This window comes from Giraffa tippelskirchi, chromosome 6 (assembly GCF_054371585.1).
Source record: "Giraffa tippelskirchi isolate mGirTip1 chromosome 6, T2T-mGirTip1v1.2.pri, whole genome shotgun sequence".
In the NCBI taxonomy this organism is placed as follows: domain Eukaryota; kingdom Metazoa; phylum Chordata; class Mammalia; order Artiodactyla; family Giraffidae; genus Giraffa; species Giraffa tippelskirchi.
The window spans coordinates 44,285,604-44,302,512 of record NC_137280.1 but is presented as its reverse complement, the minus strand read 5'-3'; the positions used below and the strand labels follow the sequence as shown (position 1 = coordinate 44,302,512).

General features: G+C 42.7%; 1 protein-coding gene across 34 annotated transcripts in view; it reads right to left on the bottom strand.

Annotated features, from left to right (window-relative positions):
• Window positions 1-16,909, bottom strand: part of NCOA2 (nuclear receptor coactivator 2) — a 428,580-nt gene that overhangs the window by 14,495 nt on the left and 397,176 nt on the right. For 33 of the 34 annotated variants that reach the window (XR_014057045.1, XR_014057046.1, XR_014057047.1 and 30 more), the window contains 5 exons: window positions 16,593-16,808; window positions 13,391-13,520; window positions 4,119-4,284; window positions 1,099-1,377; window positions 129-206 (listed from right to left, as the gene is read on the bottom strand). Coding sequence is in view for 30 of the 34 variants with exons in the window: in XM_081501778.1 (XP_081357904.1) it covers window positions 129-206; window positions 1,099-1,377; window positions 4,119-4,284; window positions 13,391-13,520; window positions 16,593-16,808 (869 nt within the window). In the remaining 4 variants the exon portion in view is untranslated. Of the gene's footprint in view, window positions 1-128; window positions 207-717; window positions 1,378-4,118; window positions 4,285-13,390; window positions 13,521-16,592; window positions 16,809-16,909 lie in introns of all 34 variants that reach the window. The other variant, XR_014057048.1, reaches the window with a different exon arrangement.

Below are 16,909 nucleotides of genomic sequence, written 5' to 3'. Positions count from 1 at the left end.
CCTCCATCGTGTGGATCTAGATCTATGTATGGCCTTCTAAGTTACTTTACATGGGATATCAAGGAGGAAGAAATGATGAGACAGGTTAAGTGGATATAGTGAAAGCTGACAGCCTGTCTGCCCCTTACCTGTGTGGGTACTCCAGGCCTCAGAGTCAAGTTCACGTTTGAAACGTTGCTGATTTGATTCATAAGTGGCTGGCGATTCTAAATGCATATACATGGCAATCAATACACTTTTAAACAGAATATATTTTACTTCAAATTCCCACCTCAAGAAACCTCCCCCAGCCCCCAAACCCAACATCCATATGCTGCTGGATATTGAAACCACATGGTGTGCAGCTGGATACCCTTGTAAAGCTAGTTATCAAGTGATGCTTCCCATTGCTTGTAGCTGAGAAGTTACTTTGGACAGTTTGGAAAGTACACTGTTTGCAAGGGAGAAAAAGAGTAGAATGATCAGAAGAGGAGGCCAAGAGGAAGATTAAGGAAAAAAGCAGAGAAAAAAAATGAGGGGAAATTTTTAAAGTCCACAATACTGTTATTTACTATATGACAGAAATCTGTCCAGGCTTGTTTCAGTGAGAACATACTTTCTTGAGCAAAATAGCTACTCCTTAACGCACCACCCCTCTGCCACCATTCTGCTAAAAGCCACAATTTTGATCACAAGATAGGACTCATGGCAGGAGCTCCCGGTGTCCTGGGTACTCACTTGGGGCCAGAAACTGTGCTGGGTCCTGTCAACCCATACATATAGCCCTAGAATGTTAACAGCGCCATTTGATAGATGTGAACAGATCTCCAAGCTCTGAGGCTTGGAGAACTCAAGGTCAGCCCATCAGTAAATCACCGAGCTAGGAAATCAGAGGAGAGCTGCTCTAGCTGGAGCAGAGTCAGCAGAGGAGCAAGAAAGAAGGGAAGGAAGAAAGCAGAAATGAGCACGAAAGCTGTACGGTCATGGCAACATCTTCACTGTCTTAGGACAGAGTGAGACTTAAGCCCCCAAAAGGACCCCCCATTCTTTTTGCCATCTCACATCCACCTTCACTGGGTCCCCCCACCCCGACTTTCTGGGTAGCGGCCAGGAACACACCTGCTGTGCTTGGAGGCGATGCTGCAGTTGAAGCCTCAGCTGGTTGGGCTGGCTCTGCACAAGGCCTGTGGGCCTGAGGCCGGGCCGGGGCTGCATGCGGAGGGTGGCGTAACTGGGCCGCTGTCCCATGGTGTGGAAGTTTGGATCCTGCATGGGTGTGTAGCTGCCCTGGGCCATCTGCGCCTGAGACGCATACTGCTGTGGGAACACGGGGGTCTTCTGCTCTAGCATGAGGCTGGAATCCTGACTGGAGAACTGCTCCGGGTCCACACCTTGGCTCTGAAGAGAAAGCCCCCAGGTGACCAACACATAAATAAAACCAGCAGAAACCGCAGAGTGAACATAAGATTTTCACTGCCCTGTCTCTGAAGCTTCTGCTGTTGTACTTATGGCACAAAGGTACTTCTACCTTGACTCCACTTGTCTTCCTAGAAAATGCCTCTTTGTTCAAAAGATCCAGTTACTTGAGGCCAGAAGCAGGGTTCAGGCGTGACTCCCAGCAACCCTTCTTCCCAGGGAAGGGGGAAGTGGTGATAAGTACAGAAAGCCTCCTTCCTACTCACACCACCAATCTGACTAACCTGAACCTGAAAATGCAAATGTCCCCCAGGTGTGTTCAGTGTTCTGACTGCTTATTCACAGCTGTATAAATCACTTCAAGTAGACAACTGCCTTGATACCTGGCTGGGGTCAGCAGTGCTGGGGTGCCCACCGCTATTATTCCCATTTTGCAGATAGTTAAAGAAACTGAGACTTGGAGATGTGTGGTAAACTGCAGTAAGCCTGTCTGGAAGGTAAGGGGTAGGTTCCAGTCGAGTCTGTGATTTAGGACCTGAGCCTCTCACCAGTGTGACACACTGCCTGTATCTGCCTGTTTTCTGTGGTCGCCAGAATTCCCTACACGGTCCACATTCTGCCACCATCTTATTTCCTTTTTTTTTTTTTGGCTGTGTTGGGTCCTTGTTGTAGTGCAGGGGCTTCTCTAGGTGTGGCACAAAGCGTTAGCTGCCCTGTGGCATGTGAGATCTTAGGTTCCTGACCCGGGATCAAACCTACGTCCCCCTGCATTGGAAGGTGGATTCTTAACTGCTGGACCCCCAGGGAAGTCCTACCATCTTATTTCCTACTAGATGTATCTAATGTGTTCATCCTTCTTGACTTCTTAGGGCTACCCCATCTATCTGGCTCAGAATGGAGTGGGTACAGAAAATCCAGAATTTCCCAGGGGCGACACCTTCACCCAGGTGGCCCTTAAATGACTGCAAATCCAGAGGGTGCCCTTGGCTCATTCTTTCTTCCTTCTGCTACGAACCTCCCAACCGCAATCATCTCTCAGATGTTCTTTAAGCACAGTAACGTCCTAGGTTTTCCTTAAGCTAGTCTACCCATGTGAGAGCAGGCCTGCAGCCACCCAGAATCCCGCCCTCAGATCAAGTTTAACCGTGAGAACTGGGCCCATCCTCTTGTGCATAGCAGTTTTAAAAATGTGGAGCCCACTCATGGGAACCATTCACTGTTGAATTACTGCTGTAAGTATATACACAAAACCATCTCAGATCTTGAAGTATTGGCCCATCTTTAAAAGAGAGAAGGTTTAAGTAATTTCCATTTTTAAAGAAAACACACAACTCTGATGACTACAAGTAAAGCCCATTTGTGTTCTACATTTCCCCAACTTCACCTAACAATCATATTTCTGTAATTCAGGTAATATGATATTATCAGGATGGATTGGATAAGACAACATAGAAACACAAATTAAAAAAAAAAGAAGACTGAAGATATTAAATGATGAAATGACACCAGTTTTGATAAAACAATGCTTGAGTCACGCAGCAACCCCAAGAATCACATCTTTAAATGTCACTTTAGACGAAACTCAGGGATAACAATGCTGAATACTAAATTCTCACCAGCACTAAAGGCAAAGCAAACCAGCCACACAGGAAATACTTCAACTCCATTTTCCTCTCTTGATTTATTCAGGTTATATCATGCAACCTCAAGTCATTTCTTTCCATTCTGCTGTTCTCAGTATGAATTGACAAGTCTTAACTCCCACTTCTGTCTGCTGAATGTGGGGATTATGACAAGACTAGTTTTCATGCTTCAGAGAAAGTCTCCCATGACTCGGCACCACCTTCTCCCAGACCCTCACAACACGTCATATGTCCAGGAAGCAGATCAAACCCCTGGAAGGTACTTCTTAGCAGTAAGAAATAAAGATGATTCATGATGAGAAAAGAAGACTGCAGCGAGCCTGTGATCTTTCTACGGGAAAACAGGATGCCTGCTTCATACCAATTGGGCTGCGTAGCCAGACTGAGAAAAGTCCTCCAAGTTATTTCATGAGACTCTGTTAGGTTATTATATTGTTGCTATAAAGTACTCTTAAATGACTTTATGTCACCAACTAAATCAACTATACAGGCTTCCCTGGTGGCTCAGACAATAAAGAATCTGCCTGTAATGTGGGACACCTGGGTTCGATCCCTGGGTTGGGAAGATCCCCTGCAGAAGGGAACAGGGGCAGGGGGAGCAGGGGAAGCAATATAAGCCCACGAAGGTTGGCTAACTTCACCTTTAAAGTGACTTCTGCTAACTTCTGTGCAACCTATTTTAGCACAAGTAGCTTCCTATCACTCGCTCACAGATATAAGATGAAGGATACTGGTTTTGAGACGGAAGGTTCTCGATCACTGAGACAGCAGTGCTCTGTTCTGGCCTCTGTGCTCCTTGTGTGTTCCTCTCTGCCATAGTCAAGTGACCTGGACTTGAGTTTATGCCTTCTGGCCCAATAAATCCAAATTACAGGTAAAATTCATTCTTGGTCGTTTCCATTCTGGGGCAAAAGTTGATGTGGGAGTAACAAGGAGAGGGGGAGACAGGAAACAGAGCTCCTGGTTACGAGGTAAGAACACGTTCTAAAAAGCCGACTGCAGTTTATGTGCAAGCAGAAGAGAACAGACATCTGTGTGTCCCTGCGAGCTTGGCCTCTGCCAGCCTCGCGGTGCGCCCACCTGGCTGACGAGCTCGGGTATCCCCAGGGCTCTGTCGATTTCCTCCAGGCCATCGAAGTTCCTCAAGGCCAGGTACAGCTGGTCCAGGAGAGCGCCTTCATCACTTGGAGACTCCGCTGTGGGATGTGGACACAGCAAGTCGTCGGGAGAGCTGCCAAACGGCTGCCTGTAAAGAGACAAACTTCGTCTCATGCCCACGGAAAAGTGAGTTGATTAGAGAACATTTTTTTCCCTCCTTAATAACAAAAGTAGTAAAATATGGTACCGGTCAGACACAAACAACAACCCCACATAATAGATACGCGTTATTTAGTGCCTAACAGAGATAGGGGGCTTCCCTGGTGGCTCGGTGGTTAAGAATCCACCTGAGCCAAAGCAGGAGGAGATCTGGGTTTGATCCCTAGGTGGGGAAGATCCCCTGGAGGAGGAAATGGCAACCCACTCCAGTATTCTTGCTTGGAGAATTCCCATGGACATAACTCACCAGGACCCTGAGGAGTTACAGTCCATGGGGTTGCAAGAGAGTCAGATACAACTGAGAGACTAAACAGCAACAGAGACAGGTGAGACACACATGAAGACACTGGATGTTATGATTGTTGTTTTTATTGCTCCTGCTCTAAAACTGGCAAAGCTGAGGCTTGGAGGGCTTGTCAGACTCTGTGGTGGAGAACAGACAGGCAATACTACAAAGCAGGGATTCACCACTGGCCAGGGTGACCACTGTGTTCCCACAAATCCATGATGACTCTTCAAGCATATATACTCATATATTTACTTTGCCCTGAAGCAGTCCAAGGAGTTTTCTAGATTTTAGCAGGAAAGACTAATTGATTACATAGTTTCATTTCTCATGAGGCTTGAATGACCCATCTGAGGGACACAGTGAGCATGAAAGCTCCATTAATTTTTTTGAACTCAGCTGCCATTAGACTGCACTTGGCTGGACTAACAGGATATTTCTCCGTCATGCATAAGCGGGATTTGTAAACATTTATGAAAATCCTCAAGAAGTGTGGCTGTCAGGCTACCAAGTTAGTCACGAAAAGTCGACCATGAACATGCAGATTATGTCTGTTATATATTTTAGGCGATAAAATTGTAACACCACACTCCAAATTCAATGGTATAATAAATTCCTGTGATTTAAATTAAAGAGTTTCTGAGTTACTCAAATATTGAAAGGGGAAATTATCCTCTAATTTGTCCTCTTAGAGGTACTACATGATGTTTTGTAGAGAATGAAGTTTATAAGTAGGCACCCTCATTCTTAGGGCTTCCCTGGTAGCTCAGCTGGTAAAGAATCTGCCTGCAATGCAGGAGACCCCAGTTCAATTCCTGGGTAGGGAAGATCCCCTGGAGAAGGAATAGGCTACCCACTCCAGTATTCATGGCCTTCCCTGGTGGCTCAGGTGGTAAAGAATCCACCTGCTATACGGGAGACCTGGGTTCGATCCCCTGGAGGGAGGAATGGTTACTCATTCCAGTATTCTTGCTTGGAGAATCCCCATGGACAGGGGAGCCTGGCGGGCTACGGTCCATTGGGTTGCAGAGTGGAACACGACTGAACGACTAAGCACAGCACCCTCATTCTTAAGTGATGATAGATTCACATAGAGATGACAGGCCATGTTTTCTAAAGCTAGCTCTGTGCCATTTTGGCCTAGTATCCTGAAATGCTGAGGATTTACACCAATAGTCAAACAGTTCTAACCTAGTGCACTTAGAAATAATCTACCCTCTTCATTAGCCCCAGTCACTTGTGAGGACAATCACCCAGTAAGTGTGCCCTTCACAACATTGTGTGTCTGTAGTCCTTGGCTCTCTGAGCTCACATCCCATGACCTGAGAGGTATCATAAGAGGCCTTGCAGCCGGGGCCTTGGTTCTCAGGAAGATGTCAAGCACACAAATAAGACACCCATTGGCCCCATGGCCCTTCCTGCTTCCATGTGCTCCCAGAATTAACTTTCTAAACACAACTGTGATCAGATTACTCTACACTTAGGGAGTGGGAGGAAGGAGCTGATGCAGAACAGTGGCAACAAGGAGGAGAAAAACCACAGCACTGCATGTCACGGAAGCAAAGAGCACAGGAAATTCCCCACAGAGGAGTGACCAATATTCAGATGTGGTACATTTCATGAAAAAAGAGCTAGAGTCAGCCGAGAGTGGATGCTATTTACCACCTTCTCTTAGGCCTGAGACCTCCTTCCCCAAAGATGCTAGTTAATATTTTCTTTCCCGAGCTTTACTTCATAATTTTCAACTTCTGTTTCTTCACAAGCTTAAAATCTCCACACAGCCAGAGCCCCCACCCCAGATCTCTACTATGAAATCAAGTCCCTCTTAAGTGGAGTGAGGCTGCACTAGCTCTGTGGGAAGGCAGGTGCCCCATATGCATCTGCCAGTGTCAGCTGGAAGAGGAGGCCCTGTCCAGTACTGTGGAAGACAACTCCACTCCAGGGAGGGCACATCCCAATGCTTTCAGAGAAAAAAAAACCTACTGCAAACATTCATTGGCATCTAAGTGATTTCCTACATAATAAAATAACCCATTTTTTGGTTACATGATTTCCTTTTCTTTTTCTAATTAAAAAAGTTAAGCTAATGCATGACCTAGATTCCTACTTTGGTCAAAGCCCTCTTCAACTTGAGCTGGGGCCTTGGGGATACTGTCCTGCTTACAGTCTCTCTCTGATTCTCCTGATACGATGTTGCCAGGTTCCTTTTCCCATTACTGTGCTGACTCACAAAATCCCAGGCCCTGGGTCAGGGCACTGGTGGTGGTGGACACACACACTTCAGTAAAGCCTAACCTGTCCCAGAGTAGAGCCTACGGCTTCCCTGTGGGTCCCAGCTGCCCTGGGCAACCGGCCTTTTCCTAGAAGATGCTGTATATCCAGCATAATGCCAAGACTTCCATTCTACATTTCCCACCCTCTTCTCCACCTGTGATCCTTCCCCTCCAGGGTCGGCATGTCTCCTCCAGTCACTCCTGGCCATACCCACTCTACTCTCGACTCCAGGACTACTCACTGTGCTGTGCTGACTTGATGCTGGCATTTACTTACAAACCTCAACTGCGCCTGGTGAGCATCTTTAGTCTCTTCGTTGGCTTGGTATCTGAACTGTGTAAATTCAGCAAGTTCCCAGTTGGTGAAAATAAAAGGTTCTTGATCTAGCCAGGTTATCATACCTTATGCTCAGAAAAATACATTTTTATGTTCATAAAAATATATTGCATTGTGGCTTGGTATCATAAATTTGGGCATACCACGAGGTACAACACTTCTTTGTTGTAGAAACATCATAATACGTTTGGCTTATAGAAAAAACAGTGATCTGGACTTTCAATTCCACCTTTATAAATGACCGTCAATATGATGGAGAAAATTTTTTCTTACATTTTGGGCAATTATATATATAGTTACAATCTAGATGGTGGCTGACAAATATAGTATTAAGACAAGGATGAAATTCAGAGGAATAAATGGAAGAACACACAGAAGCCCCAGGCTGGCACAGTAGTAAGGAATGAACTAGCAGAAGATAGGTCCATCATCAATAAAAATCTTTCTTTTAAAAAAAAATTAAAAAAAATTTTATATCCTATTTGAGTATAGCCTATTAATGATGTGATAATTTCAGATTGACAGCAAAGAGACTCAGCCATACATATACATGTATTCCTCTCCCTCAAACCCCCCTCCCATCTAGGATGCCACATAACATTGAGCAGAGTTCTTTGTGTAGGTACTTGATGGTCATCCATTTTAAATATATACATGTCCATTCCAAACTCCCTAACTATCCCTCCCCCCCAGCAACCATAAATTTGTTCTCTAAGTCTGTGAGTCTCTTTCTGTTTTGTAAATAAATTCATTTGTATCATGTCTTTTTAGATTCCACATATAAGGGATGCCATATGATAAAAAACCTTATTTCTTGAAATCTATACTTTCATTTATTTACAGACTACTAGGACATTAAAGATGGTGATAAGGGGAATAAGATCAATTCTGAGCTATTGTTTGAGAAATTGGAACATTACCATTACTTTTTACTTGTATTTTCAAAATTTTGCAAAAAAGTAGCAGCTACTACATGATGAGAAATTAACAGTCAACCAAGAAAACTTTACTCTTGGACACATTACAAACAAAAGAACACCAAATTAACTCAGAAATTCTGAACTTAATGTGAAAGAAAGTCTTTCATGAAAGGCAGCTACTGTTCACTTTTACTAATCCAACAGAAATCATCAAAAAATCATCTACACATTTGGGACTATATTTTAAACATCTCTTTTACCTACCAGATGAATAAAAGGAAAAAAAAACCCACAATGAAATGACAGCCAATGGAAATATAATTATAAATAAATGAGGATGTGAATATGTTAGAAATTTAAGGGTAAACTACTCTCTTTTTGAAATGTGTATATATAAACTAATGCTGGGTTCATGAAACATTAAAAAATCTATTCCTAAATAGGTAGGCAGTAAAGATATAAAATATTAACGGTGATATTAATACTTACAAAGGGTATTAAAAAGAAAAACACTGCTTTTCTTTTATTTCAAAAGAGAGACGTGGTTAGAACCCTTGTTGTCCATCATCTCTGGATTTCTATGACAATAAGACTACTGTAAATTTGGTTATAAATTTCTTCTAACTGAATTATTTAAAATAAAAGAAGAGGAGTTAAATGGCTAGAAAAGCTGAAATAACTTTAAAAGTGGTAAAAATGTTCTGTTCTATCCACAGAGTTCTTATACAAAGAAAACTGACAGTAACACCAACAGCATGAGAATAGGGTCAGAGCAGAGTCACAGAAATGCCCCCAGCAAACTGAACCGCTGACTCTGTAACCAGCTTCAGCGTGTACTCTGGATTTCTCCCATTTTGTTTTTTAGTTGTTGCTGTTGTTTGGCCTGGGTGGCTTGTGGGATCGAACCCATGCCCCCCCGCAGCGGAAATGCAGAGTCCTCCTAACCATGTGACAGCCAGGGAGGTCCCCACTTTTGTTTTAACAGAACCCTGCTCAACTTGGGCAACAGTGAAAATCCTAACTTTGGGCCTAGTTTTCCCCTGGAAACTAATCTCAGATATTTCATCCCCAACCAGCTCTCGGGGGTTGGGTTACTTTTTCTTCTATGTGCAAGTCTCCATGGACGTGGGTATGTTTTTAACAAACCAAATAAACATATTTAGAAAATGCACATACTCACTGACACCATGAAATCAGACTTAAAGAGCTGGAAGGACCCTGAGAAAGTACCACCTCTAAGGATGACTACAGTGGTTATTTATACAATGCTCTATTCCCAAGCAAACCCAGTGATGCAGGCCACACACCGCCCTTGGTACCCAGTCCAGTAAGAGCCACTGTGACTGACTGTGGTTCTTGATGTTCTCCCCTACGAAGTATAGTGGAGGAGCAACAGTGCTAGCTAGCATCACTTGGGGCTTGTCAGAGACGTAGAATCCTGGATTCCACTCAGAACTGCTTCCCAATGAGACCCCAGAAGTGGTGCACAGGCACTGGGGGTCTGAATACACTAGTTTCTTCCACTAAGTGAATGGAATACAGCTGGAGAGCACCTTCTCTTTTTTATCTCCCTAAACAGCTATTAAGCAGTTGCCCTGGTCTTTTCTTTCAGTGAAATAACTAGTTTCCAGCTTTTTCTCACCCAGCCTATTGCTGAGCTCATATTCATCTTATGCTATTTTTATTTTTTTAAAACTTCACAGAGTGCCCTGAATCCTGCATCATTCTCTTAAGATACAGAAAGGAAAACAGGCTCCACAACACAATTCTGAGCTATGCAAAAGCATTTCATCCCAGGGTAGGAGTCACTATAAAACCTATTTCTCTGCTTGTTTGTTTTTTAAAAAACAAGAAGCTCTGGAAATATTCTACCCTTATGCTTCAGCAACACGTGAACCGTGAACTTCCAGATGTTCAAGCTGGTTTTCGAAAAGGCAGAGGAACCAGAGATCAAATTGCCAACATTCGATGGATCATCGAAAAAGCAAAAGAGTTCCAGAAAAACATCTATTTCTGTTTTATTGACTATGCCAAAGCCTTTGACTGTGTGGATCACAATAAACTGTGGAAAATTCTGAAAGAGATGGGAATACCAGACCACCTGACCTGCATCTTGAGAAACCTGTATGCAGGTCAGGAAGCAACAGTTAGTTAGAACTGCACATGGAACAACAGACTGGTTCCAAATAGGAAAAGGAGTACGTCAAGGCTGTATATTGTCACCCTACTTATTTAACTTATATGCAGAGTACATCATGAGAAATGCTGGGCTGGATGAAGCACAAGCTGGAAACAAGATTACCGGGAGAAATATCAATAACCTCAGATATGCAGATGATACCACCCTTATGGCAGAAAGTGAAGAAGAACTTAAGAGCCTCTTGATAAAAGTGAAAGAGGAGAGTGAAAAAGTTGGCTTAAAGCTCAACATTCAGAAAACTAAGATCATGGCATCTGGTCCCATCACTTCATGCAAATAGATGGGGAAACAGTGGAAACAGTGGCTGACTTTATTTTTTTGGGCTCCAAAATCACTGCAGATGGTGACTGCAGCCATGAAATTAAAAGACGCTTACTCCTTGGAAGGAAAGTTTTGACCAACCTAGACAGCATATTAAAAAGCAGAGACATTACTTTGTCAACAAAGGTCTGTCTAGTCAAGGCTATGGTTTTTCCAGTAGTCATGTATGGGTGTGAGAGTTGGACTATAAAGAAAGCTTAGCACCGCATAATTGATGCTTTTGAACTGTGCTGTTGGAGAAGACTCTTGAAAGTCCCTTGGACTGCAAGGAGATCCAACCAGTCCATCCTAAAGGAGATCAGTCCTGGGTGTTCATTGGAAGGACTGATGTTGAAGCTGAAACTCCAATACTTTGACCACCTGAGGCGAAGAGCTGACTCATTTGAAAGACCCTGATGTTGGGAAAGATTGAGGGCTGGAGGAGAAGGGGACGACAGAGGATGAGATGGTTAGATGGCATCACCGACTCAATGGACATGAGTTTGGGTAAACTCCGGGAGTTGGTGATGGACAGGGAGGCCTGGCATGCTATGGTTCATGGGGTTGCAAAGAGTCAGACACAACTGAGTGACTGAACTGACTGACTATGAAATTCCAGAAACGCTGCTTTTATCATTAGTGAATTTGATAAAAGTATTTTATAATTTTAGATTTGAATACCCCCCAAAGGACAAAATAGTTCAGTCTGCAATGAAGTCCTCACTAGCCTCCAACCTGAACTCTTTACATGCGAGCCTCAAGACCGAATTCCTCCAGTTTGTTTCCTAATGTTTACTTCCCAGAACACATTGCCTGCATCCTTTATGTGCCCATGCTGACTCCTGCTTAGTACATGAATTATCTCCCTGCCTCGAGGCTCTGTGCCCACCCAACTGGCTGAGCAGCACCATCACACAGGCCTCAGGGTTACCTGCGAGACACCTGCTTCCAGTGTCTAACCCTGAGATTAGCATATAACACAACTGTGACGTCATCTTTCCAGGGAATAATGGAACAACCACCTTCGAGCTAAAACTTGAGCAACACCTAAGCCCCCGGGGACAGGTGGATTTTATCCTGAAGAGTTGGGGGCGCTGGGCCACAGCCACATGAAAGAGCTGATTGTGTGTGGGGGGGAGCTGGGCTGCTCTGAGCAGACCGGTGAGCAGAGACCCTCACCCCTGCAGAGACCAGTGCAAATTCTCTCCTAAGAAAAAGTATCCTCAGTTTTTAACCTCAGGTGTTTTATTGACCAAGAGCAACTAGAACTCCCAATGAAAGACTGCCATAATACTCAGGGAAAAGCGCCACCAGAAGCAAGAGTCAGTCACTGATTTACAACTGCAAGGAATCCAGATACTGGAACTCTCAAATCAAGAAATGTAGAAACAAAGGATGAATGTCATGTTTAAAGACATAAAGGTGGAATCAAAAATAAGCAAACCACAAGAGGCCATGAAAAATAATAAGGCAAATAGAACTTCTAGGAATGAAGAATGTAATTGCATCAAACATAGCTAAAGAGATAATTAATGAAATATACATATGAATAAATTATCCTCAGTATAGTACAGAGAGACAAGGAGACGGAAAATGGAAGATGGATAAAGAAATAAGGAGGGTATGAGTTCTAAAAAAATCTAATGTAGAAGGTTAACGTGTCTTGGCAGAATCCCAGAAAGAAAGAATAAAGAAAATGGAGGAGTGGCAGTATATAGAGATAATGGCTAAAATTTCTAGAACTGATGAAACACATGAATTGACAGATTTAAAAAACAAGTACAAGATATACCAAACACCAAGCAGTATAAATAAATCAATTCACACCTAGACACACTACAGTAAAACTACAGTATCATGGTTACAGAAATATTTCAAAAGCAATTAGAAAAGATTGCCTATACAGAAACAAAAATGATTAGACTGATAATCAGAATCAAAAAAATCAAACTTGGTCATATATACCACTTTCTTTTTCAAAAAACAGCTTAAAGAAAAAAGGCTGAATTCTTCAGAGTTTGGAATTTAAGACCCTCTATAAATCTGTTCCATTATTAATCTACTCTTCCAGTCAAATCTTCTGATACTTTTTTGTTAATGTGGTAAAGTATATGAAGCATAAAACTAGACTATTCTGTTATCCTAAACATATTGTGTTGCTTCTGTAACCTCTAGGCCTCTGATTATACTGCTCTTGCCAGATGAACTGGCTTCCTGCCATCTCTGCCTGCTGAAATGATACCTTTCTTTTACATTTTTTTAAATCTCTTGGTCACACTGCCTGGCATGTGGGATCTTAGTTCCCTGACCAGGGATTGAACTTGTGCCCTCTGCATTGGAAGTATGGAGTCTTAACCACTAGACCCCCAGGCAAGTCCCAATGATACCACTTCTCAAGAACTGTGAAGCTTTCCCCAGTCACCCCAATTGAATGATCACCCTATTTATAGTACATGCTAGCTCATATTAGTTATTAGTCTACGTATTTTATTTTCCAACTAAACTGCAGCATCTTTAAAGGCATATAGTCAAACTGATTTTTGGATTCCCCTCCCTCCCTTACCTCCTGTACTCCCAGACCAGTAAGTGATATAGTTTGAATACATGGAAACTGGTCAGGCACCAAGTGTTTAAAAGGATAAGATTAACTCCTGGCCTAGGGCCGAGATAACTCCTGGAACTTGTGAACTCTGCTCTCTGGGACCTCCTGAGTGCTCACCTGTTCTGGCTGGCAAACGGTGCCTGGTCTATTGGCAGAATGCTCTCAGGCCAGGGGGCGGTCTGATTTGGAGGTGCTTGTTGTTGGCTATACTGAGGTCCCCCCATGTTCATCTCCAGTTCAGATGGCCCTGAAAAGGGAGAAGAAAACAACCCCTGAATCTTACAACTTGTAATTAGCGAAGTGTCTGTTTCGGCTATGGACTAGAAAGAGAAATATCTGGCTGATAGAAAAGACAGAAATAATAATAATTAGGTGGAAATAATAAGACAGAATTTTTGTTCTGAAATAGAACAAAAGGGCAATAAATATCAAGGCTCATCAACCACTTTGAGACTCTAGATGAGCAGTTCCAAAACCCTGTACTTAGGAATTTTTACGCTAAGTCACTTCAGTTGTGTCTGATTCTGCATCCCCATGGACTGTAGCCTGCCAGGCTCCTCTGTCCATGGGATTCTCCAGGCAAGAATACTGGAGTGGGTTGCCATGGCCTTCTCCAAGGAGTCTTTATGATCTTATTAATGTACAGGCTTTTGTGTATGTGGGGTGTATCTTACTGCTATTTACTGTATTGAAAATTGAAACTGGAAAATAGAAAAAAATGATTAATTCATTTAAAAATCATCATAATAAATCCACTATGTTATAAACAAGACTTCTTCCAGCAGTATTGAGATATAATTGACACACAGCACTATGTGAGTTTAAGGTGTACAGCACCATGATTTGACTTACATACATCATGAAATAATTATCACAATAAATTTAGTGAACATACATAATCTCAAATAGACACAAATGAAAAAAAAAAAGAATTATTTTCCTTGTGGTGAGAACTCTCAAGAGGATTTACTCTAACAACTTTCATATATAACATACAGCAGTGTTAGTTATATTGATCATGTTGTACATTACATCCCTAGAACTTATCTTGTAATGGAAGTTTGTGCCTTTAGACCACCTCCAACCAGCTTGCCTTTCCCTGCCCTCCCCTCCCCTCTAGTAAAAACAAATCTGACCTATTTTTCTATGAGTTGTTTGTTTGCAACACAAATAAGATTTTTTTTTAAGCCAACTCTATTGTGCATCCATGAGAGAATAATATCTTTATATTATTGTGAGAATAGTTTTGGCCTTGCAGATCCCCTAAAAGGGCATCAAGGTCCCAGACATAATTTTGCGAAGTGCTGGTATGAGTAAGACAGGAGAAGAAAGGGGGCTTAGACAACTCAGATATGCTCTTTCTTAGGAATTCTTTGTAGAGGTTTACAGCTAATGCATGATATGAGCTCTTTAATGATTTTATTATCACTGCCTGTGAACCTGTCTTCCATTACAATAGATACTTTTCTGTTGAGTTCACAGCTTTTATGAGTTTATTAAAAATCAGAGCAATTCAGCTACACAATGAAGCTCATAGAGCCATTTTTCAAGCTCAAAAGCTATGTGTCATTCACAAAGAAAGACTGAGGATAAATGAAATTTCTGGACAGAAAGGATTTACTATGATGATTTTTAAATGAATGAATTAAGTATTTTAGAAATTTCCCAGTGTATTTCTGCATGGAAATCTGGCCATTTTTAGTATTTTTCATGCAAGTCTCAAATTATGTGAATTTACACTTGGGAACTATGCATTATTAATTGGAAGTACACTCTCCATAGAAAGGCAACATGAATGTCATCTCAGAAACAATAAGCCAAGATGTGCTGAGCAATTAAACAACTAGAAAAGAAAACCGATGCCAGGGCGGGATGACCATTCTGCATTATCATGTCAAAACCATCCGGGCATCTTTCTGGTAATGACTTAGCGCTTACTCATCCTGCACTGGGCTTCCCCAGTTGCTCAGTGGTAAAGAATCCACTGCCAATAATGCAAGAGATGCAGCTTCCATCCCTGGGTTGGGAAGATCCCCTGGAGGAGGAAATGGCAACCCACTCCAGTATGCTTGCCTGGGAAATCCCATGGATGAGGAGTCTGCCTGGCTACAGTCCATGGGTTGGCAAAGAGTTGGATACAACTTAGTGACTAAATAATAACAACATCCTGCACTATCTAAGTATATGAAAAAGTACATAAACATCACCTTATCTGAATTATGGTAACGGACAAGTAGAAGGTTAGCATGTCAATGATTAAGAAACAAGAATGAGCTACATTAAGTTTTTTAAAAAATAATCGTTTATTGAGATATAACTGACACACTATATACTTAGCTCACTTAAAGTGTGTGATTCAGTGTTTATTAGTGTAGTTACAGAGCTGTACAACCATCACAATGATCAATTTTAGGACATTTTCATCCCCCCACCCCCAAAAAACCTCATGATGTAATTAGGAGTCACTCCCCATTCTCCCCACAAAGCCCCAGCCCTAGGAACCCACTAATCTTATTTTATCTACAGATTCGCCTGTTTTGGACATTTCATATAAATGGTATCAAACAATGTGTCTGATCATTAATGTTAATAACATGTGAACTGTATCCAAACAGAATTCTAGTGATCCTTATATTTTCTGAGTTGCTCTATAAGAGCCTGCTCTTTCAGTGAAGACCTGGGAGAGTCTTGTTTAACAGTCTAGGGTGAAATGTGCTGTGCTTAGTCGTGTCCGACTCTTTGTGATCCCATGGACTATAGCCCGCCAGGCTCCTCTGTCCGTGGGATTTTCCAGGCAAGAATACTGGAGTGGATTGCCATTTCCTTCTCAAGGGGATCTTCCTGTCCAGGGATTGAACCCGCTTCTCTTACATCTCCTGCATTGGCGTCGGATTCTTTACCACTGTGTCCCACTTAGTCTAGGGTAGTGCCCAGAAATCTGCATTTTAAGGTCCTGATGACCATGCAGAGTTAGGGACACTGCTGTACCGTTGAAATGCTTCTTTACAATATCGTCTATATGATATTTCTAGTACTACAGTATAATCCACTCCCTGCAAAAGTTGAAATTGGATAGTCTCAAACAAAGACAAAACATCATAGAGATAGTGAGTCCTCTTATTTTACTGGAAAACCTGCAATTCTATGACCCTGTGCAGAGATCTTCAGCAAAATCCCACTTACGACAGCTTGACATGGGGGGAGAGGGGCAGGATTCCCTAACCGGAAAAGACAAGCCTGACAGAACTTAAGGCGTTGTTCCTCTCTCCTCCTAAGAATGCATAAAACTGAAAGGCAAAGAGTACAGGAACCACCTTACCCATATTCATGACCTGAGGCTGAAGCATCTGTCTTTGGCCAGGCTGGCTGTTGGGTCTCATGGGGATGCTGGCTGTTGGGTTCCGAATCATACCTCCTTGGATCGGCCGGTTCATGGCATTGCTGGTAGCAGCACAGGTGACCCTCACGGCAGGACTCTGGGGTGCCCACTCCCCAGATGGCATGGTGGGCCGGGCAGCACTGCTGCCAATCATGCCTACAGGCAAGGCAGAGAAGACAGAGATGTGGTGACTGGAAACATAGTCAACACGTAGGAACGAACACTAGACGCTCTTACTCTGTATGAGACAGACAGTT